The 23,077-nt window shown below is 41.5% G+C and overlaps 1 protein-coding gene across 1 annotated transcript in view; it reads left to right on the forward strand.

The window, feature by feature from the left end:
- FH (fumarate hydratase) overlaps positions 1-19,326 on the forward strand; it is a 32,158-nt gene extending 12,832 nt beyond the window's left edge. The window contains exons 3-10 of the mRNA XM_069955018.1: positions 79-189; positions 1,017-1,193; positions 1,562-1,744; positions 12,066-12,231; positions 13,041-13,244; positions 14,079-14,206; positions 17,442-17,595; positions 19,116-19,326. Coding sequence (XP_069811119.1) covers positions 79-189; positions 1,017-1,193; positions 1,562-1,744; positions 12,066-12,231; positions 13,041-13,244; positions 14,079-14,206; positions 17,442-17,595; positions 19,116-19,258 — 1,266 coding nt within the window. The 3' untranslated portion in view covers positions 19,259-19,326. The remainder of the gene's footprint in view (positions 1-78; positions 190-1,016; positions 1,194-1,561; positions 1,745-12,065; positions 12,232-13,040; positions 13,245-14,078; positions 14,207-17,441; positions 17,596-19,115) is intronic.
- Positions 19,327-23,077: the final 3,751 nt, after the last annotated feature.

The raw sequence follows: 23,077 nt of genomic DNA on the forward strand, positions 1-23,077 counted from the left end.
TTTTTAGTTAACAGCTTAGGGATACTGTAGCTTTAAATGTTCTGGCATAAAATTCAGATATCATTTTATTTTTTTAAGCTGCCAGTAATAAGAGCATTTGGAATCCTAAAAAAAGCAGCAGCAGAAGTAAATAAAGACTACGGCCTTGACCCAAAAGTTGCCGAATATATTATTAAAGCTGCAGATGAGGTAAGAATGAATTAGCATATTGAAATTTATATAAATTGTGAGTAAAAAGAATAAGTGTCCATCATCACTTTCATGCTGCCTGAATCATGAGTCTATGGTGGCTTCTACCTGCCTGGTCAGCTTTCATTGAGGGGGGAGAAGCTGCTGAGGAATGCCCCGTGACTCTGTTCAGACACCATGAAAGTGATGACCGGTTTCCATTTAAGGGTGCGTTCACACGTACAGGATCAGCAGCAGATATGATGGTCCAGAATTGATTTGCTTTGATTCTGCAACATCAGATCTGCTGCGGATCCTGTATGTGTGAACGCACCCTTAAATGGAAACTGGTCATCACTTTCATGGTGTCTGAACAGAGTCATGGGGCGCACCCTAAAAGGCATCTTTAGCAGCAATGTACACCGGGAAAGGGACTTGAAAATGAACAAAATGAACTCTTGCCACAAGAGACCTGATATATATGATGGTGTAACATGTGACATTCTGACATCCCGCCTACACATTAGAGCAATTAGTTCTGATTGTCATACTGGTGGTCACGTGACCAAGCTGCAGCAGTGAAGTATATGGATGCAGCTGAGCTGGGATGAGACTGTTGGCACTGCAGGAATACTGTTGGTGGCTGTGCATTATATAAAGTTTCTTTACTCTGACAAGTATTGTAATGGAAACTGAACATTTCCAATCAGCTGAGATCATAATCTGATATAAAGAACTTGTCAAAAGTGCTATTTGTTGGTGTCGGTCCTACTTAGTTGATATTTTACAGACTTACTTTTTTTTTTTTTGCTTACCCATTTCCCGCCCCAACCTCCACCTCCCTCAAGGTTGCTGCTGGTAAACTAAATGATCATTTCCCGCTATCCGTGTGGCAAACTGGCTCTGGAACACAAACCAACATGAATGTGAATGAAGTGATAAGTAACCGAGCTATTGAGATGATGGGTGGAACACTTGGAAGTAAAGAACCTGTGCACCCAAATGACCATGTGAACAAAAGCCAGGTATGTACAAAAAAAAATAGTTAGATAAATGGGCACTGCCATTTTTTTTTGACATGTGAAAAGTTTTAATTGACCGGGGTCTTGCGGCTAAAATCCCCACCAATCAGGAAAACCAGATAGAAGTGTGCACTAGCAGTGATATCCACCCAGGCGGCTTCATTTTAAGACAGCTTGATTGACAGCAGGAGGTGCACTCCCCACTTGTTCTCATCACTGGTTCTTGCCGCAGAGACCCCCACCCATCCAAGGGCTTTGATTTTGGGATGTGTTAAAATGAACCTGACGTTTAGAACTTCTGATGGATACAATATAGAGGCATTCTCTAATATTCTTTTGTTTATTTATTTTATTTTTTTTTATTTATATAGAGTTCCAATGATACTTTCCCAACAGCGATGCATATTGCTGCCGCCACAGAGGTCCATGAAGTTTTGTTACCTGCACTGAAAAAGCTTCACGATGCTTTAGAAAACAAATCAAAAGAATTTACAAATATCATAAAGATTGGAAGAACCCACACACAGGATGCCGTGCCCCTCACCCTGGGACAGGTACAGTGTAATGAGGAGGGGGTCAGGAATCTTTATATATAATTCTTGCACTTACCAAGTGAGTGTTTTTTTTTTTTCATTCACTGTTAGTATACATCTTAGGGTGTCTTTACGCAGACAGATTTATCTGACAGATTATTGAAGCCAAAGCCTGGAATGGATTTAAAAAGAGGAGAAATCTCAGTCTTTCCTTTATGACCTCTTCCCTGTTTATAGTCTGTTCCTTGCTTTCCTTACTCTCCAGTCTCTGTGCGCGAACCCATTCATTGGATAATAGTAGAGATAAGCGAACCTCGAGCATGCTCGAGTCCATCCGAACCCGATCGTTCGGCATTTGATTACTGGTGGCTGCTGAAGTTGAATAAAGCCCTAAGGTTGTCTGGAAAACATGGATACAGCCAATGACTATATCCATGTTTCCACATAGCCTTGGGGCTTTATCCAACTTCAGCAGCCACCGCTAATCAAATGGCGAAAGCTTGGGTTCGGATGAACTCGAGCATGCTCCAGGTTCACTCATCTCTAGATAATTGTGATGGATCAAAGCCCCGTAACATGTACACATGTATTCTCTGGTCCACACTTGTTAACAGAGCTATGGATGTGTTAATGATACCCTGGGCCTCTTTCACACGTTCAGTGACTTGTCAGGACAGTATATATATTTTTTTTTAACGATATTTTATTAGTGGCTTATGTAATATTTGAACATACATATTGAAAATTCATTACATATTCAAAAAGAAAGTCGCTCACAGGCAACAAAGGATTGTATGTTTACAATATCATACAGATACAATGAGCCTTTGTAATAACCTTAAAAGACATATTATCATATACAATACAAGGTAGTCTTACCAAAAACATAGGTAGAAAAACAGTCACCTATAATATCACCTTAAAACATGGTATAGATGTCAGATATTCAAATATGCTACCAATAGAATGGAGAGAATTGTCTTTAACAGAGAAAGGGAAAAGCTTAAGATATTTGGAGTGCTCCCAGAGTTCCCTTTTGGGCGGCCATGCAATACCAATCAGTGTCCTTAAATTGATTAATGACAGAGTCTCTCTCTTCTATAGTAAAATCATGAATTAGAAATTGTGTCCATTTGGACATAAATGTTTTTGTTGATTTTTCTTTGGTGCGTAATACATCCAAAAGTTTCCAATGAAAGATCTCCTTCAGAGCGGAGATTACCTCAGAAATGTCTGGTAGAGTATCCAGTATCCAGTGTCTTAAACATTTCAGGGAAACTAATAGAGTTAAATGAATTCCTTAGAAGTAAGTAATTTAGGAGAGGGAGTAGTAGAGTCTATATCAATAAAATGAAAAAGATAACTAAGAGGGAGAAGTGGTATGGCATGGCCCCAAGTGGACAAAAGATAGAGCCGCACAGAGTCCCAAAATTCCTGAACTCGCGTGCAGGCCCAGGCACAACGAAACAAGTCTGCTTTAGGAAGTGAACATTTCGGGCAACTGTTTATGTGAGCAGTGTGGGAGTTGGAAAAAGTAATATTAACCCCTTAAGGACAGAGCCAATTTCGATTTTTGCGTTTTCGTTTTTTCCTCCTTGTGCATCAAAGGCCATAGCACTTGCATTTTTCCACCTAGAAACCCACATGAGCCCTTATTTTTTGCGTCACTAATTGTACTTTGCAATGACAGGCTGAATTTTTGCATAAAGTATACTGCGAAACCAGAAAAAAAATTCAAAGTGTGGTGAAATTGAAAAAAAAAACGCATTTTGTTTATTTGGGGGAAATGTGTTTTTACGCCATACGCCCTGGGGTAAAATTGACTTGTTATGCACGTTCCTCAAGTTGTTACGATTAAAACGATATATAACATGTATAACTTTTCAAAAATTCAAACCATTGTCAACAAATATACGTCACTTAAAACCGCTCCATTCCCAGGCTTATAGCGCTTTTATCCTTTGGTCTATGGGGCTGTGTGAGGTGTCATTTTTTGCGCCATGATGTGTTCTTTCTATCGGTACCTTGATTGCGCATATACGTCTTTTTGATCGCTTTTTATTACAATTTTTCTGGATTTGATGTGACCAAAAATGCGCAATTTTGCACTTTGGGATTTTTTTGCGCTTACGCCGTTAACCGTACGAGATCAGGAATGTGATTAATAGTTCGGGCGATTACGCACGCGGCGATAGAAAACATGTTTGTTTATTTATTTGTTTACTTTTATTTATAACCTGGGAAAAGGGGGGTGATTCAGACTTTTATTAGGGGAGGGGGCTTTTTATTGACAACAACACTATATTTTTATTTTTTTTACACATATACTAGAAGCCCCCCTAGGGGACTTCTAGTATATACACTTTGATCTCTCATTGAGATCTCTGCAGCATAGATATGCTGCAGAGATCCATGAGATAGGCAGCAGCCGGAAGTAAACGAGTGCCGAGCCGGGGACGGCGCCATCTTGGAGCGGTCCCCGGCCGGCTTCAGAAACGGAGATCGCTCCTCCGGGATAACATCCCGGAGGAGCGATCTCCGCCACTAGACACCAGGGAGACGCTGGATCCGGTAATCGGATGCAGCTGTCATGTTTGACAGCTGCATCTGATTACTGTATTAGCGGGCACGGCGATCGGACCGTGCCCGCTAATACCTACGGTCCCGGGCTACAAGCGGCACCCGGGACCACCGCGGTTCAGAGCGGGGTCGCCTTGCGGCCCCGCTCTGAACGCCCTTACCGGCAATAGGGCGTACCTATACGCCCTTTGTCGTTAAGGGGTTAAAGGCATATATAGCCTTGTGTATAAAGCGGAAATGTATTTCACGTAGAACCACATTGGGAGTGGCAGAATGCACTAGTTGAGATCCTCTCAATATTTGTTGGGTCAGATCCTCTGAAAAGATTACGGAGGACCATTTTTTAAAAAAAAATTTGTCTAGATAAATTCTTTTGAGAGCGTGATCTAAGTTCTCCATATGTATGTGATAAAGAATTATGTACCGGTGGTGTTGGGAATAGATGATCAAATTCTATATCACTTTCTGCTTCTGCTATGTCCTGTACTCTGGAAGTAAGAAATTCAATTATAGAATCGTATTGCGGTAAATGAAATGAAGACAATTTAAATCATGTTCTGACGATATCCCATGATAAGAAAGTGTTGGAATTAGTATCCAGCAGATCCCCAACAGAAGAAACGTGCACTCTGCCACTCTGAGTAGTCCAATTTGTCTGAGTCAGGTGGGTAAAGTGGTGAATGCCACAGAGGAAATCTTTTCGATAGGCAAAAGGGTAAACCATATAATTTTCGTATCGCCTTCCATGTGGCAATGGTGTCTTTAAAGATAACACTTCTCTTAATTTCTGGGGGGAGTTCTGATAATTTAGCATGTAGCGGGGTGGGTAAAGGCCAAGGTGCTGCTAAAGCTTTCTCAATTAAAATATTTGAGAAATATGACGTGTCCATAATCCAATCTTTAGCATGGCGAAAGAGAGCCGCTAAATTATATAATCTAATATCTGGTCATTGAGCGCCACCTTTAGAAGTAGGGAGACAGAGTGGAATAGGCAATACGAGGTCTCTTTGCCAAATAAATTTAGTGAAATATGATTGGAGTAGGGAAACGTCAGAATGTTTGAGTAAAAGGGGTATTGTTTGCATTGGATATAACAGTTTTCCAAAACACATCATTTTGATTAAGTGGGTACGGCCTAGAATTGACAATGGTAGAGATTCCCATCTCTGGAGATCTTGTTTTATTCTCTTAATTATAGGGCGATAGTTCAGGGAATATAGTGAGGAGGGAGTTCTGCCAATCTGGATTCCAAGATAAGTAATATAGGATTTAGCGATGGAGACCCCCGCAGGACCCGAAGTAGACCTCTTATGTGGCGTTAGGTAAAGAAGTTGACTTTTATGTATATTGATTCTATACCCAGAGAAGGAACCAAAAAATTTTTAAGGCATCTAATACTGCCGGAACATGTAGATCTGGGTTATCTAAATATATTAAAGTATCATCAGCAAAGCATGTAACTTTGATGACTTGGGAACCAACCCGTATGCCTGAGAAAAAGTCAGAAGAAATAAGATATCTAGCAAGAGGCTCCATCGCCAAATTGAACAATAGAGGGGATAGGGGGCAACCCTGTCTGGTACCTTTTTGTAAGGGAAAGCTATCTGAAAGGAAACCCGGGGTATGAATTCTAGCTTTCGGAGATGTGTATATTGTGGAAATAAAATCTTTAAATTGACCTGTGATACCAAATTTTGTTAAGGTCATGTCCAGCCACTCCCAGCTGATATTATCAAAAGCCTTTTCGGCGTCAATTGCCAACAGACCTGGAGAGTGGCTGGAACGACCCCCAGACTGGGCCGCTAGTACCGTTCTTATATTGGTGACACCAGAACGTCCTTTTATAAAGCCAACTTGATGGCTGCCTATTAGTGATGGTAGGATGTCTGCCAATCTATTGGTCATAATCTTTGCCAACAATTTTAGGTCTACATTTATTAAAGAGATTGGCCTGTATGAATTAGGAGATGTCGGATCCTTCCCCTGTTTATGTAGTATTTTGATATATGCAGTATCTCCCGAGGGGAGCATGTGATGGTCAGTCAGAATAGTTTGGAAAGTAGAAAGAAGAGTGGGGGAGATGACAGAAGACATAGATTTATAAAATTCCGCACTATAGCCGTCAGGGCCTGGGAGCTTTGTTATTTTTAAGTGTAGAGCAGGCATGTCCAAACTTTTTTCGAAGAGTGCCAAATTTGATGAAGTGAACATGTGCGAGGGCCGACCATTTTACATGCTACATGCTATATGCTTTATAACACAGGCAGATAATAGCAAGCTGGATACCTGGGGGGGCCGTAAAAGTTCGGAACGCAGGCCGCAAATGGCCCTCCGGACGGACTTTGGACATGCCTGGTGTAGAGATAGTGGCAGTAATTTCCTCCAATGTGACTGGGGCGTTGAGAGAATCAAGAGAAGGTGTATCAAGAGAAGGTAGAGTTAATGACTCTAGAAAGTTCTTACCAGCAGCTAGATCAAGCCTATCTTTGGAATATAGTGAGCGGTAAAATTGTTGTAAAAGTTGTGATATGACTTTAGGATCTTTTTGTATATTACCCGCTGTATCTTTGAGAGCAGGGATATGTGTAGTAGGTCTACGTCCTTTAGCAAGGTTAACTAACATTTTCCCTGATTTATTACCATAGCGGAATAAACGGAATATGTATTGATCTCTAATATATATATATATATATATATATATATATATATATATATATATATATATATATATATATATATATATATATATATATAGCATTGAGTTTTTCCTGTGCAATTTCGAAAGCTTGTCTAGCTGCTGTCCATTTAGATTTATTGTCATCTGTAGGGGAAGACAGGAAAAGAGTGTATGTAGAGCGCAGATCTTGGGAAAGTTGAAGATAGTTTTTACGTGCTTCACGTTTCTGGGTAGCCACATAAGAAATTATTTGGCCCCTTAGAACTGCTTTTGCAGTCTCCCAGAAAAGTATTGGGGATTGTGTATGTTGAGCATTGTTAGAATAAAAGTCTGACCACCATTTTTTTAATAGTTTGATAAATGAGTCATCATTAGCTAAATGAGAAGGAAATCTCCAAATAATATCGGATCCCTTCTGAAAAATGTCTCTTAATTGTAAACTAACAGGGGAGTGATCCGAAATTACTATATCATGAATTTCAGAGTCTTCTACTCTGCCAAGAGAGTCCGGTGACACTAAACAGTAGTCTATTCTTGACCAGGCAGTTTGGGAGTGAGAGTAAAAAGAGTATTCTCTACCATCTGGGTGTAGATGACGCCAAGAATCAGATAGGGAGGTAGAATTAAGGAAGTTGGATAAAATAATATCTGATGAAGTATATACAGTAGGGGTCTTAGTTCTTTTTCTATCTTCAGTTGTATTAAGAACAGTATTTAGATCTCCATCAGCTATTTTAAGATTATTGTCATCTTGCAGAATGAGGTTTTCCAATTTTTTTAAAAAAATCAGGTCTCTGAGTGTTGGGACCATAAACGTTATATATGCTATATTTGCCCGCTGGAGTGTCAATAAGAAGATGACATATCCTGCCTTCATCATCTTGATATTGAGATAATACCGTACAGGTTACATTTTTATGTGTAAGAATAACTACCCCGCCTTTACGGTTAATAGCTGGTGAACCATAAACAGCACCCACCCAAAAACGTTTGAGTCTAAAATAATCCGATTCAGTTAAATGTGTTTCTTGCAATAATACTATATCGGCCCTAAGTCTCTTAAGGTGTTTCAGTATAGAAGTCCTCTTAGATGGGGAACGTAGTCCCTTAACATTCCAAGTGATTAATTTCATAAAATAATAGAAGAGGAGGTGTTAAGAAGAGACCTTGGAAGCACAATAATATAGTGGGTAACCCTTTCAGGCAGAAAGAGGATAGCATGTAGCATTTTCAGACAAACTAAAGGTGATATACCTAAGAATAAAACAATTAACAATATAAACTAAGCGAATAAAGTGAGATGTGGACTTCACTTTTTTCGTATTGTCCAATGTTCGGAGCATTCGCAAACTCCACGTTATGGAGAAGAAATAAAGAGAAATAACTGGTGGAGAGGTCACATCAACCTCCGCTCCACTAAATGAGTACACAGTATATTAAAATTAAAGACATACACATCCCTACCCTCCTGAGAAATGTGTGAGTTGTCACAGGGAAGCAAATAAATAAAATAAAAGGGAGAGCCAGTATATAATGCTTAGTACTTAAAGGAGAAGTCCGGCCAAAATTAATTTTTGATATGTTGTTACTTATGAAAAGTTATACAAATTTCTAATGTACATTAATTATGGGAAATGCACATATACTGCTATTTCCCTTAATTTAGTAGATCAGGAAGTGTTAGAAATATCTCTGAAGAAGTGACGTCACGACCCAGGGTGTAATTCCTATGGAGTGTCCAGCAGGGGGCGCTCTCTATATAGAAGTCTATGGGACTTTATTGTTTCTATGGGTTTCTATGTAATGTAATGTAATGTAATGTAGTGTACAGTGCTTTATTGAATGAATACATCTATGGAATACTTTGGGGAGCAAGTGTCCTTGCTCCCCAAAGTATTGCATAAATGTATTCATTCAATACACAGTAAGCCCGCCGATCCGCCGCATTTCCGCCGAATTTCCGCCGCATTCCCGCCGATCCGCCACACGCTGATCCGCCGCATTCCCGCCGATCCGGACCATATACATTGAACTACAGCTCCCATCATCTGCTTCTGGTATGAACAGGTGATGGGAGCTGTAGCTGGGTAATGGATATGACATGCCGCCGGGCGCAGGGGGGAGCCGCTCAGTACACAGGAGCGCTCCCCCCTCCTCCTCCTTCCGTGATCACTTCCGCCTATACCAATGCTGACTCCCTGCCTGGCCGCCGCTCTCCGCTCACATATACCGGCTCCCGGCATCAGCGCGGACACCAGGATGCATCGGGAGCCGGTATGTATGGGGGGAGAGCGGAGAGCGGCGGCCAGGCAGGGAGTCAGCATTGGTATAGGCGGAAGTTATCACGGAAGGAGGAGGAGGAGGGGGGAGCGCTCCTGTGTACTGAGCGGCTCCCCCCTGCGCCCGGCGGCATGTCATATCCATTACCCAGCTACAGCTCCCATCACCTGTTCATACCAGAAGCAGATGATGGGAGCTGTAGTTCAATGTATATGGTCCGAATCGGCGGGAATGCGGCGGATCAGCGTGTGGCGGATCGGCGGGAATGCGGCGGAAATTCGGCGGAAATGCGGCGGATCGGCGGGCTTACTGTGTATTGAATGAATACATTTATGCAATACTTTGGGGAGCAAGGACACTTGCTCCCCAAAGTATTCCATAGATGTATTCATTCAATAAAGCACTGTACACTACATTACATTACATTACATTACATTACATTACATAGAAACCCATAGAAACAATAAAGTCCCATAGACTTCTATATAGAGAGCGCCCCCTGCTGGACACTCCATAGGAATTACACCCTGGGTCGTGACGTCACTTCTTCAGAGATATTTCTAACACTTCCTGATCTACTAAATTAAGGGAAATAGCAGTATATGTGCATTTCCCATAATTAATGTACATTAGAAATTTGTATAACTTTTCATAAGTAACAACATATCAAAAATTAATTTTGGCCGGACTTCTCCTTTAAAGAAGTTGTACTTAAACCTAAAACCATACAAGGTGGAATTATACATATACATACATATACACATATGTAATATATATATATTACATATATAAATACATACTTACACACACACCACCAAATGCATTACTACCTAGACTAAAGAAAATAATAATGTAGTAACAAGGTGTCCCTAATATAGTATTTGGTCAACATATATAGGGCTAAATAGAGAAAAAAATACTCAGTTTTAATGAGCAGCATAGCGTCCAACAGAATAGAGACAGAGTTCATAATCATTCCATTTTTTTCTACCGTGTCAGTAGGGCTATCCAAACGTCGTCTCTTGTGCTTGTCTTGAATAGGTGGAGTGAGACCCTTTACATCTTTAAGGGAAGAAATGGCTTCCTCAGGGGAACTGTAAAGAGAGGCTGAACCATCCGATTTGAAAACTTTCAGTATGGCAGGATAAAGAAGAGCAAATCGTATTTGATTTTTCACCAATGTTGAGCAAATGTGTGCAAAAGCTTTACGTTTTTGAACCACTGCTGTGGAGTAGTCGTTAATCATGAGGATTTTGTGGCCACGAATTGCAACATCAACTGTAGATTTTTTAAAGCTTTGTAAAATGTTGTTTTTATCATTATAATTCAGATACTTGACAATCACTTGTCGGAGTTTCTGTTCTTTTTTATTTGCATCTTGCTTTTGTTTCGCTGGTGGGGGTCCCACACAGTGAGCTCTTTCCACAGTAATGTGACCTGGGATACCCAAGGCTTGGGGAATTTCTAGAGAACATATAGCATGTAATTGCATGGCTGGAATGGATTCAGGTAAACCTATAATATGTAAATGGTTGCGCCTAGAGCGGTTCTCTAGATCATCAGTCTTTGTTTGCAATGAAGCTGTGACATTCATATTCTGTTGTAGTTTTATTTTTGTAGAATGTATTTCATCTTCTAACAGGCTGACTCTCTCCTGAAGTTCAGTAATCTGTGAGGTATGCGTTGCTATATCTCCCTGTATGGTTGCTAGGGAGGAAACTATGGTGGCCTCAAGAGAGGATTTTATGTCATTTAATATCATTTTGGACACTTGAATTGCCAGTGCCTTGCAGGACATATTTAGTCCTGGTATCATGGTGTCACAGAGGTCCGGCACTGGGGTTTGTGAGGTATGTGTTTCCTCTTTGTGTGCCTCAGCAGCAGCACCTCGTGTCGGCGCCATCTTAGGTGTCCCTGGGACAGAGCTGTGAGGTAAATGAAGGAGGGCTTATGGGGAGGTGTATTACTGGTTCCCCGCTTAATGAAGTGGTGCCTCCGACTCCTCGGCACTTAGAGAAGTCAGAGATGTGGTCCGGCAGGGCCGGTAATGTCAGGAGTCAGAGCGGGGAGCGATATTATGAGGTGGAGGAGCTCACTCACACTGCTGCCATCCCATACGCGCCGGAACCGGAAGTCCCCCAGGACAGTATATTATGTATGCAGTCCACACAAAATGTATACTTAGTGCATTAGCAATACACATTTTTTCTGGATCGCCAAATAATGGGAAGGTAATCCATGTATCATCCATATTGCCTGCAAAAAATGTGAATCCTGTTGACTTCTATTGGCTGATTTGTTCTGCAATTACGCTCAGTACTAGGACATGTCCTTTTTTGTGAATCTGTAAAATTACAGATACTAATAGCCCAATAGAAATCAATGGGCCCTAAATTTGTCAGTAACTGCCGTTCCGCACTTATAGACAAATGTACGTAGCATGTAAATGAGGCCCTAACCTTACCATAAATCCATAAATGTGTGACTAAATTGTCTCCTGGGCATTAACAATTGGGGATATATCCTACATTGTCTGGCACTGCAAACCAAATGGCCTTAGCGATGGAGTGTCGATTGCAGAATATATATATATATATATATATATATATATATATATATATATATATATATATATATATATATATATATATATATATATATATATATATATATATATTTATAATATTTATTAACAAATATATATATGTAATTTTTTTTTGTGTGTGTATATATATATATATAAAAAAAAGTTTTTGAGCTTTTTCATTTATGTATATTCTTTGCTGTGTTTTCTTCTTTTTTTAGGAGTTTAGTGCCTACGTTCAGCAGGTTAAATACGGTATTGCTAGAATTGAAGCTGCCTTGCCAAGAGTCTATGAATTGGCAGCTGGTGGCACAGCAGTCGGAACTGGATTAAATACCAGAATAGGATTTGCTGAAAAAGTTGCTGCCAAAGTATCTAAACTGACAGGTAATCTTTTCAAGACCAATCTGCCAAGTATTAATAATACCCTGATTTTTCTCTTCAAAAGTCACTAAGTTTATTATAATAGATCTGTGACCGGAATTTGCTGTATAATTTAACCGCATTCTGCCCCCTGACATAATAGAAGATTGCAGCACATAGGATTTTCCCGCAAATTATTGTTATGCTTGATGTTGTTGTTATTATTATTATTATTATTATTATATATTTATATATTTTTAAAGCACTTTTGATTCCAAAGCGCCACGGTATATTATGGTCATGCACCGGGGCCTAAAAAAAAAAGCTTTTTGTCTGCCCCCATTAAATGAGTATTCAAGAAAAATTAACCTTTCCCGTATCCACAGGATAGGGGAAAAGTAGGAGATCGCGGGTCGCTCCATAGTAATGAATAGAGCCACGACCACGGGCTGTACCCATGGCACTATTCATAATACAGAAGCTGGGGCCTAATAGGGAGATTAGCAGGGGGTACAGAGGTTGGATCACCATCTCCTTGAAAAAAAAAAAAAAAAAAAAATCATTTTTTGTGGAACACCTCCGAAACATAAAAACCTTTACTTACCTTTCTGATCCTGCACAGCCATGGTCTTGTTTACTAGTGCCCCATACATGAGCATTGCATTTAGTGGACTCTGTGGTCACAAGCCATGATGCCAGCAGTATAAAGTCAGAGCTGATACACCCCCCCCCCGCAGTCAGTGTGGAAGACATTGGGCGAAGGGATTTTTACTATCTTATAACCAGATGGTCTTGTTATACAGTATTGTGTTATATTCTGTTTGTTCTCCCAGGATTACCATTCGTCACTGCTCCAAACAAGTTTGAAGCTCTTGCAGCTCATGACGCCCTGGTCGAATTGAGTGGCGCTTTGAACACTGTTGCCTGTAGCCTTATGAAGATCGCCAATGACATCCGTTTTCTGGGCTCAGGCCCACGCTCTGGTCTTGGAGAATTGATTTTGCCAGAAAATGAACCTGGGAGTAGCATCATGCCTGGTAATACCATCATCCTTTTTTTCTTTTTTTTTTTTGTTGTCCTTAAAGGGATTACCCTTAAGCATTAGAAAAACATGGCCACTTTCTTCCAGAGACAGCACATTTCTTGTCTCCAGTTTGGGTGCAGGTTTTGCAACTCTGTTCCATTGAAGTGAATGGAACTTGCAAACCACACCGGAACTGGAGACAAGTGGAAGAAAGGGGCCATGTTTTGCTAATGCTGGATAACCCCTATACATCGGGTAAAGCTCCTGTCCTAAACAAGGATTCTATAGCCATCCTCACCAGAGCAGCCACATTGTAGTTGTATGATGACTGAGCAGGGCACTGCCACACATTGCATATGGACAGGCATCCTTGGCCAGCGGTTCATCCAGGCACTCTTACTGGCGTCCTGGTGAGGAAGGGGCAAGCCCCCCAGTGATTTAAGGGATTCTAAAGGTCAGTCTCCTATTAAGTCTTTCACTGTTGGGTTGCTGCACACTGCAGTGCTACCACATTACATTTACCTGTAATGTTGCATCAGTAGCAGTTTGAGAAAATTCTGCAGACTCTTGGTATGATTTTTTTTTTTTTAATTCTCTTAGGATATGATTTAAAGTGATATTACCATCCATATGGGTGACATCTAATCAGCAGCCTCAGAATTGTACATTTACTTTTGTCAGTGGTGTGTGTGTGTGTGTGTTTTTTTTTGTGAAATGGGGATGACTGTCACTGAGGTGGGGCTTCTCTGCCATTGAGCCAGGGGGATGGGCCCAATCCTAACAAAGCACGCTCTGGATGGAGTTGGGGAGAGCGAGCTCAACATTACCATTTATATTTTTCTTACAGGTAAAGTGAATCCTACACAGTGTGAAGCTGTCACCATGGTGGCTGCTCAAGTGATGGGGAACAACGTTGCTATAACAATAGGTGGAAGTAATGGACACTTTGAATTAAATGTTTTCAAGCCTTTAATTGTAAGTATTTATCAGTTGTTTTTTTTTTTTTTATAGTTTCTCTTCTGTTTTAAAATGTTAGAATTTGCTGATTTTTATATCATTCTCATCAGTTCACTCCCTATATCCAAGCTCTTACACGCTCCTGTCATCTACATCTCCAGAATCCGGCCATTTCTCCCCGCTCAGACTCTTGACTGTCGCCCTGATCCATTCCCGTCTTGACTACTGTAACTCCCTACTAATCGGTCTTCCTTTCTCTAAGCTTTCCCCTCTCCAGTCTGTCCTGAACGCAGCAGCCAGACTCGTCTTCCTCTCCAGCCATTATACTGACATCTCCCCCTGTGCCAGTCACTGCACTGGTTACCTATTAAATACAAAATACAGTTCAAACTCTTCACCCTCACCCATAAAGCTCTCCACAACTCTGCCCTCCATACATCTCCTCCCTCATCTCTACCTACCATCCTTCCCGTGCTCTGCGTTCTACTATTAACCTTACACTAACCTCTTCTATAATCAGAACCTCTCACTACCACATCCAAGACTTCTCTCGTGCTGCACCAGTTCCAATACTTATCAGCTGCTCTGTGTCCTGCAGGAAATGGTGCCCCCTCTGTCTCATCCAGGAACTGTCCAGAGCAGCAGCAAATCCCCATAGAAAATCTCTCCTGCTCTTGACAGAAGTAAATTGCAAATCTGTATACTATTCAAATTAATATCCAGTTAATTTGAAAGAACAAAAAATTGCTGGAGTACCCCCTTTAACCCCTTAAGGAACGCGGGCGTACATTTACGCCCCCGCTGCCTGGGCTTTAAGGCAGGAGGATGTAAATGTACGCCCTGCCGTGGTCCCGGGCTATGGAGCGGGCTCACGAGCTGAGCCCGCCCCATAACGGGTGAGGACCGGCTGCTATATGCAGCCAGGCCCTCACCCTTAAAGGCACGCGGCCGCAATTAACCCCTTAAACACCGCTACCGCAGCGTTTAAGTATAAGTGACCGGAGCATCTTCGGTCACTTAGCGATCGGGACCCCCGCAGCGTATCTGCGGGGGTCCCGATTGCATTCCCTGACTGCCGGAGGTCTTCTCCTTACCTCCGTGCAGTCTTCGGATCGGTCCTTTAATTCAGCCTGCATAGCAGGGATCAGTGTTACTAATCTAATGTATGTTAGTGATAGTTCCCTAAGGGAACTATAAAAGTGTAAAAAAATAAATAAATAAATGTTTTACAAAATGCCCCAAAGCCCCTCCCCCAATAAAAGTGAAAATCACCCCCCCCTTCCCATTTCATACATTAAACACATAAAAAGTAATAGTTAATTAACATATTATATACCGTAGCGTGCGTAATTGCCCGATCTATTAAAATAAATCAGTACTATTCCCGCACGGTGAACAGCGTTAACAAAAAGCGGTAAAAACACAGATTGCTTTTCTTAAATTACATTTTTAAAAAAAATTTTAAAAAGCGATCAATACCTTTTGATCTAGAAAAAAATGTTATTAATAAAAACTAGAGATAATGACGCATAAAATGACACCTCATACGACCCCGTAGGTGAAAAAATAAATGCGCTATAGGAGTTACAATAGGACCATTTTAAATATGCCTATTTGAAAAAAAAAAAAAAGTTTTACTGCTAATAAAAATGGTAAAATGATAGAAAACTAGGAAAATCTGCAAATCGCTGTGTTCAGACCGACCTATAGAATAAAGTAAAAATGCCAGTTTTACCGTAAAGTGCATTACGTAAACATGGAACCCCCCAAAATTTGCGGAATCGCATTCTTTGACCCAAATGCACCCCATAAATGATATTTTGGTGGTTCCGTCATTCATTTTAGGGCTGGTTGAAAGATGCCATTACAAAGTACACCTACTCCTGAAAAAAACAAGCCCTCACATGGCCCTGTAGGTGGAAGAATGAAAGAGTTATGGGTCTTAGAAGGCAAGGAGGGAAAAAAACGAAAAGCAAAAGTGACAATTGGCCCGGTCCTTAAGGCCATTTCAGGCTCTGTCCTTAAGGGGTTAAAGGAAAAGTGTGGCGATTTTTAATCTCTCAAACAGCAGGGGCAGGGGGTTATTTAATAAACAATCATTACCCACCTCACCCTGTGCCCTTGCAGCGATGGATTACCGTTCTATCTTTGCAGATGACACCAAGCTTTGTAGTACAGTCTATGGAGGATGTGAAGATGTTACAGGATGACTTAGACACTCTGAGTGTTTGGGCGTCCACTTTGCAAATGAGGTTCAATGTGGATAAATGTAAAGTTATGCACCTGGGTACTAATAACCCACATGCATCATATGTCCTGGCGGGAGTTACTCTGGGAGAGTCACTGATTGAGAAGGATCTGGGTATACTTGTAGATAATAGACTACAGAACAGCACACAATGTCAGTCAGCTGCTTCTAAGGCCAGCAGGATATTGTTATGCATTAAAACAGGCATGGACTCACGGGACAGGGATATAATATTACCGCTTTATAAAGCTTTGGTGCGGCCTCATCTGGAGTATGCCGTCCAGTTTTGGAACCCGATTCATAAAAAGGATGTTCTAGAGCTGGAGAGGGTACAAAGACGGGCAACTAAACTAATAAGGGGAATGGAGCATCTTAGTTATGAGGAGAGATTAAAAGAATTATATTTGTTTAGTCTGGAGAAGAGACGTTTAAGGGGAGATATGATTAACTTATTTAAATATATAAATGGCCCCTACAAGAAATATGGGGAAAAGATGTTCCAGGTAAAACCCCCTCAAAGGACAAGGGGGCACTGCCTCCGCCTGGAGAAAAAAAAGGTTCAATCTCCGGAGGCGACAAGCCTTCTTTACCATGAGAACTGTGAATCTGTGGAACAGTCTACCACAGGATCTGGTCACAGCAAAAACAGTAGAGGGCTTCAAAACCGTCAAAATTGGCTGAGAGGGCAATCCATCAGCTAGGTGGGCATTCTTACCCAAGTAAGAAGCCTGTGATGTGGCAGATCACAGCCATGGGGAGTAGTAGGTAATGATTGTGTAATTACTATGTTATCTCCTGCCCCTGCTAGCTGTCAGGTTTTTTTTCGAAATTGCCAGACTCCTTTAATTTAGATAACGTTCCCAGAATTGTTCAGTGCTACGAAATATAATGGCGATTATATAAATAAAATTTTGAGTTTTAACTGTTTTTAATGTAAATGTATTCAGTTTTTTATAACGCTTGTATTAAGTTACTGTATTCACAATCATTTTTGTTTCTTTTTAGATAAAAAATGTTTTAAACTCGATCAGGCTGCTCGGCGACGCTTCCGTTTCATTTACTGACAATTGCGTTGTTGGAATTGAGGCAAATACTGAGAGAATCAACAAGCTGATGAGTGAATCTTTAATGCTTGTAACAGCCCTGAATCCACACATAGGTAACAGAGTGTGTCTGTATTTCTCTGATCAGCCCCAAAGCTCACCATGTTTATTACACTGTATTTCCCAACCTCTCTATTAACATCTACATGTAGCAGAGTTTGCATATTTACCACAATAGAGAGAAATAGTATTATATGCAGATCTAACAGGGCAGCAATAATTCTCATTTAAAGGGAACAATCAGCACAATCACGGTATGTGCACTCTATGGAATATCTGCAGAGACTTCAAGCGGATTCCGCTGCGCGACTTCTAATTGAAGTTCCGCCCGTGCCATAGACTCGATAATAATTGCAGACAGTGGAATTTTCCAGCAAATGTCATTGAGTCTACAGCACGGTGGGAACTTCAAGCGGAGGCCGCGCAGCAGAATCTGCTTGAAGTCTCTGGATATTCCATAGTGTGCACATACCCTTACTGTGCAGCTTGTAGAACTTACCAGCTGTGGCAATAGCTGTACAAAACAAAGTTTTATTATGCCGGAATAGGGGAAGCAACTAGTCATCTGGACGTGGAGCCACCGTCACTAGTCACGGCTCACTGCCTGTCAGTGATCCCCACACTCGCGCTGACTGACAGTCTCGTGACTAGTTATGAATGACTAGTTTCCCCCTCTCTCTCTGCCTCACACTGCATAATAAAACTACTTTTTTTGCTTTTTACAGCTACTGCTGCAGCTGGTATGTTGCGCAAGCTGCACAATAGCTATATACTCTAGTGCTGAAAACCACATTGGCACAATCATGCTGATCTTTCCTTTATAACAATATCAGTATTTCATTGACTCTGATTTACTAGAGTTGGCAATTCACTTTAAAAAGGCCATTTAAAAGGCAATTTATAAATTGTATTGCAATTTACAGACTTTTTTTGTGTGTCTATTAAGCCTTTTCCTAGCTGAAGTGGTCTTATTATTTAGTATGCGTGGGAATTCAAATTTCTGATTTGTTTTGTTGCAACAAGAAAAAAAGGTGTACTTACCTAGCTTCGGTTGTTCAAAGCTCCCACTCTTCTCCTTCCAGTCCCTAAATTTATCTTCTTCCTACTTTTGAGACAGGCGATTAGTGTGAGGAAAAAAAAAGCTGTGTCCTGTCCCAGCCAGTGATTGGCTGAGGTAGCTGGACCTGCACCGAGTGCTTGTGTCTGAATATGATTTGGGGGGGGGGGGGGGGGGTAGGTAAGTATGGCTTTTTATTTTTATTCTATTTTCTCCTTGCCCGAGCAACATTTTGCTTTTTGTAAAATACTGGAATCGCAAATCTTGGGGGCTATCGCGGAGCCGGGTTTGTACCCTGATTTCAGACAAAAATGTCTGGCAGACGTCGGTGGGACCTGGGAGCAGTGCTTTGGAGGAACGAGGACTGGTAAGTTTACATTATTATTTTCTCACACCCTGCTGCCAACCTTCCATTTTTTATATTTGGTCGGACTTCTTTAATTGGACTGAAAACAGCAACAGGACTATAAATAAAATTATAAATAAATAAACACACTTTTTTTTTTTTTTTTTTTTCAGGGTACGATAAAGCTGCTAAAATTGCCAAAACTGCACACAAGGAAGGTGGAACATTAAAGGAAACTGCCATAAAGCTTGGAATTCTTACATCAGAGCAGTTTGATCAGTGGGTTAGACCAGACGACATGCTCGGCCCAAAATAACACTATCCATGATGGAGTCTCCAGATGTTTGTCATAATTTGTAAAATAAATGAGAATTATCACTTTAATTTCTGTGTATTGTGTGTACGGTAATCCTTTTTCTTGCTGTCTTTTATGATCAAAGGTTAAAAGCATCTCCCACCTGGGTCTGGCTGTGGTTATATGTGGAGATCTTTAAGAAAAGAAATAATAATTTCCTGAAGAGTTACTAAAATAGTTTTTGGTTTTTTTAGGTTATGAAAGTGCACAAAGCATAAAGTTAGATTTCTAGTCACAAATCCACAAAATATAAAGTAACCCATTAATTCTATTAAACTAATTATTATATTTTTAAAAAGCTAGTACATAAATATGTACCATAAAATGATACCATCAAAATACAACCCTAACAAAAAACAAACAAAACAAGCACTCATATTGCAATGTTAAATGGGTACTCCGGGCAGGAGGCTTTTGTTCAGTATCGCCGGGAGAGGGTTGATGAAGACAATGACATCCACTTACCACCTCGGCTCTAGTTCTGGGCCCTGCTGGTCAAAGACAGGATTTGAGACATGACTTCAGGCCCACTCAGCAGCAGAGACAGGGCCCTGCTACAGCCCCTCTCTGGTGATACTGAACAAAGCCCTCTCATCTGGAGTACCCCTTTTAATAAAAACTTGAAAATATTCTCTAAACTGAGTACTGTGCTGGTTCGCTTATGCTTGGTTCTCCTCAGAAAGTGGTTCTGTTTTGCTGCTCTTAGAAAGTACTGGGTTCTGACAGTGTGATGAAGGTCTGTGTCTGTAAGTGTGGTGGGTTACCTTTATTTTTCATATCCGGGCCGTAACTTTCTCCACAACTGTCAGAGGGGGAGTCGTGTCAAAAGGGGGAGTGGTGATGCCTACGTGCCACGCTTCGGCACGCTTCGCCACTACCTCCTCTCAGCTTCTCTTGAATATTCATGGCGCCCGTCCCCCCGGCGACGTCATCTTTAGTTGCCTGTGCATTGTCCGCGCTCCCGCGGCCTGATTTGCGCGTGCGCCGTAGTGTCGGACCGGCGCAGGTGCACTGAGGGCCAAAGCCTATGCCCTCAATGGCTTCGCACAGTGCCGCTCCGACGCACTACGGTGCATGCGCGAATCAGGGAGCGTGGACAATGCACAGACACAGGCAACTAAAGATGATGTCGCCGGGGGATGGGTGCCATGAATATTCAAGAGAAGCTGGGAGGAGGTAGTGGTGAGGCGGGCTGAAGTGCGGCACGAAGACATCACCACTCCCCCTCTTTGACAGTTGTGAAGACAGTTACAGCACAGATATAAAAAAATAAAGGTAACCCACCACACTAAGGCTGCATTCCCACGTTGGAATGCATGTACCGGAGTCCCCCCGCGCCCGGACAGCATCTGTAATTAGATGCTGGGAGCGGGGGAGACTATTCATAAGAGCCGCACAGTAATGAATCAGCCGCGCGGTGCTTATGCATACAGTCTCCCCTGCTCCCAGCATCTAATTACAGATGCTGTCCGGGCGCGGGGGGACTCCGGTACATGCATTCCACGTCCGTGATCCGTCAGGATCACAGAACTTGGGAATGCAGCTTTACAGACACAGACCTTCATCACACTGTCTCTCAGCACCTCAGAACAGATGCTGACAGATTCCCTTTAAAGGTAAACTCCAGCAAAAAAATTATTTCAAATTAACAGTTTTCAGAAAGTTATGTTGATTTATTTACTTCTGCTTGAAATCTCCAGGAAGGAGAAACACCCCGCACATTCTATCAACACAGCTTCATCACTTCATCAGGAGTGTAGAGATTTCAATGCGATAATTTTAATAACAAATGAATATAGGCAACCCACTAATCAGCTTACATGCGGTGTCACCTAGGAACAGTGCCATATTGGATGCAACTGAGCATGTGCTGGATGTCAGATTACTAGAGGCAAGGGATTCGTAGTGGGGCTACAGAAACATGGTGTCTCCCACACAACTAGCATTCACGTGTGTGGCCCAGCACTATATTAGATGTAACTGAGCATGTGTGATTATAGGGACACTAGAGGCAAAGGATTCATAGTGGAGCTATAGAAACATGGTGTCTCCCATGCAAATAAACCAGAGAGGGTTGTGGAGTTATAAAGCCCAGGTAGTAACCAGATTTTTAAAAGGATTATGGCGCTACAAAAACATGGCCACTTTTTCCCCTCTCTTGTCTCCAGATTGGGTGGGGTTTGGAACTCTGTCCCATTGAAGTAAATGGAGCTTAAAAGGAGTTATCCAGCGCTACAAAAACATGGCCACTTTCTTCCAGAGACAGCCCCACTTTTGTCTCCAGCTTGGGCGGGGTTTTGCTGTTCAGTTCCATTGAAGTGAATGGAGCTTAATTGCAAACCGCACCTCCAACTGGAGACAAGAGTCGTCTTGTCTCTGAAAGAAAGTGGTCATGTTTTTGTAGCACTGGATAATCCCTTTAATTGCAATCCACACCTGAACTGGAGACGAGAAAGCCATGTTTTTGTAGCACTGGATAACCCCCTGAACATGTAGCCGTACACAGACGCATATCTGGATGTCTATCCAGATGTAAGTCTAAAAACAAATAGAAAAATTAGATATTAATAAAGGAGCTCTGATCTTTAGAGGCTTTTTTTCTGCTTTTTCACCATTCAGGATTGGAAATGTGATAATTTAATAGTTCAGCCAACGTTACACACAGCTATGTAATTTTTATAATAAAAGCTTTCTGGAGAGGACTCGTGAATCTTAAGGACTGCTCTAGGCATGCTTCCTGACCTGTGCAGAGAAGGGGGAGAGGTGAACGGAGACCATCACCTATTGATTGTGGATTCTGCTTTACCTGCCACCAGGTTTTTAATAGGGTGTTAACCCATTGTAATCCTGCCTGACAATGACTGCCGTAATCTCTACAGAAGATTATGAGGCTTCTCCTATTCTTCCTTTTCTCCGATTAACGATTGCAAACAAGCACTTTGCGAATTACCTGAAATTCACCACAATACATGAAACAATAGTTTGTTATAAATCGTAATTACAACTATTTATATACACAGTTTATGAAAATCATTAAAAGGAATGAATAGACTACATACACCAAAAGATTTGCAAACATAGATTTATTAGTCGCCTCAAAAGATGCAATCAACTACAGAAAATAATTTTTGCTAGTCGCTTGATGTTGATGTTACACCAGCCTCCCCCTCCCCTGCCTTGTCAGGTGACTCAGCTTGCTCAGCTCTGATTGGCTGAACAACTGCAAGCCATCTGAGTCATGTCACTTTCTTATCTTCTCTCTGACTGACTCCCAGCACATAGACAGCCTCCCCTTATACTCTCTCCTGCTGTTGAGTGGACTTAGTGAGTGTGGGAGTCATGAGTGTGGGAGTCATGTCACTAGGAAAGATAAGCAAGTGAGATGGACTCAGATGCCGAGCAAGCTGAGTCACCTGACGAGGCAGGGGAGGGGGAGGCTGGTGTTAACAGGAGCTAGAGCAACCTTCCTGCTGATGACTCATGGTCACAAGAAGCTGCTAAAAAGAAGAGCTTGGTGACGACAGTAATTAGGTCTGTGTGAGTTTTAGGGCCCTATTCCACCAAACGATTATCGTTTGCATATCATTAACGATTAACGATCGCAAACAACCACTATTGCGAAAGACCTGAAAACGTTCACTCATGTCCATTGAACGATAATCGTTACTTATGATCGTAATTGCGATCGTTTTTTCTTCGCTATTTATTCGCTATTGCATTCGTATCTATTGCGAACGACCGAACGATGTCTTATTCAACGCGAACGATTTGCGAACGAGC

The sequence above is a fragment of the Dendropsophus ebraccatus genome, chromosome 15, assembly GCF_027789765.1.
Source record: "Dendropsophus ebraccatus isolate aDenEbr1 chromosome 15, aDenEbr1.pat, whole genome shotgun sequence".
In the NCBI taxonomy this organism is placed as follows: Eukaryota; Metazoa; Chordata; class Amphibia; order Anura; family Hylidae; genus Dendropsophus; species Dendropsophus ebraccatus.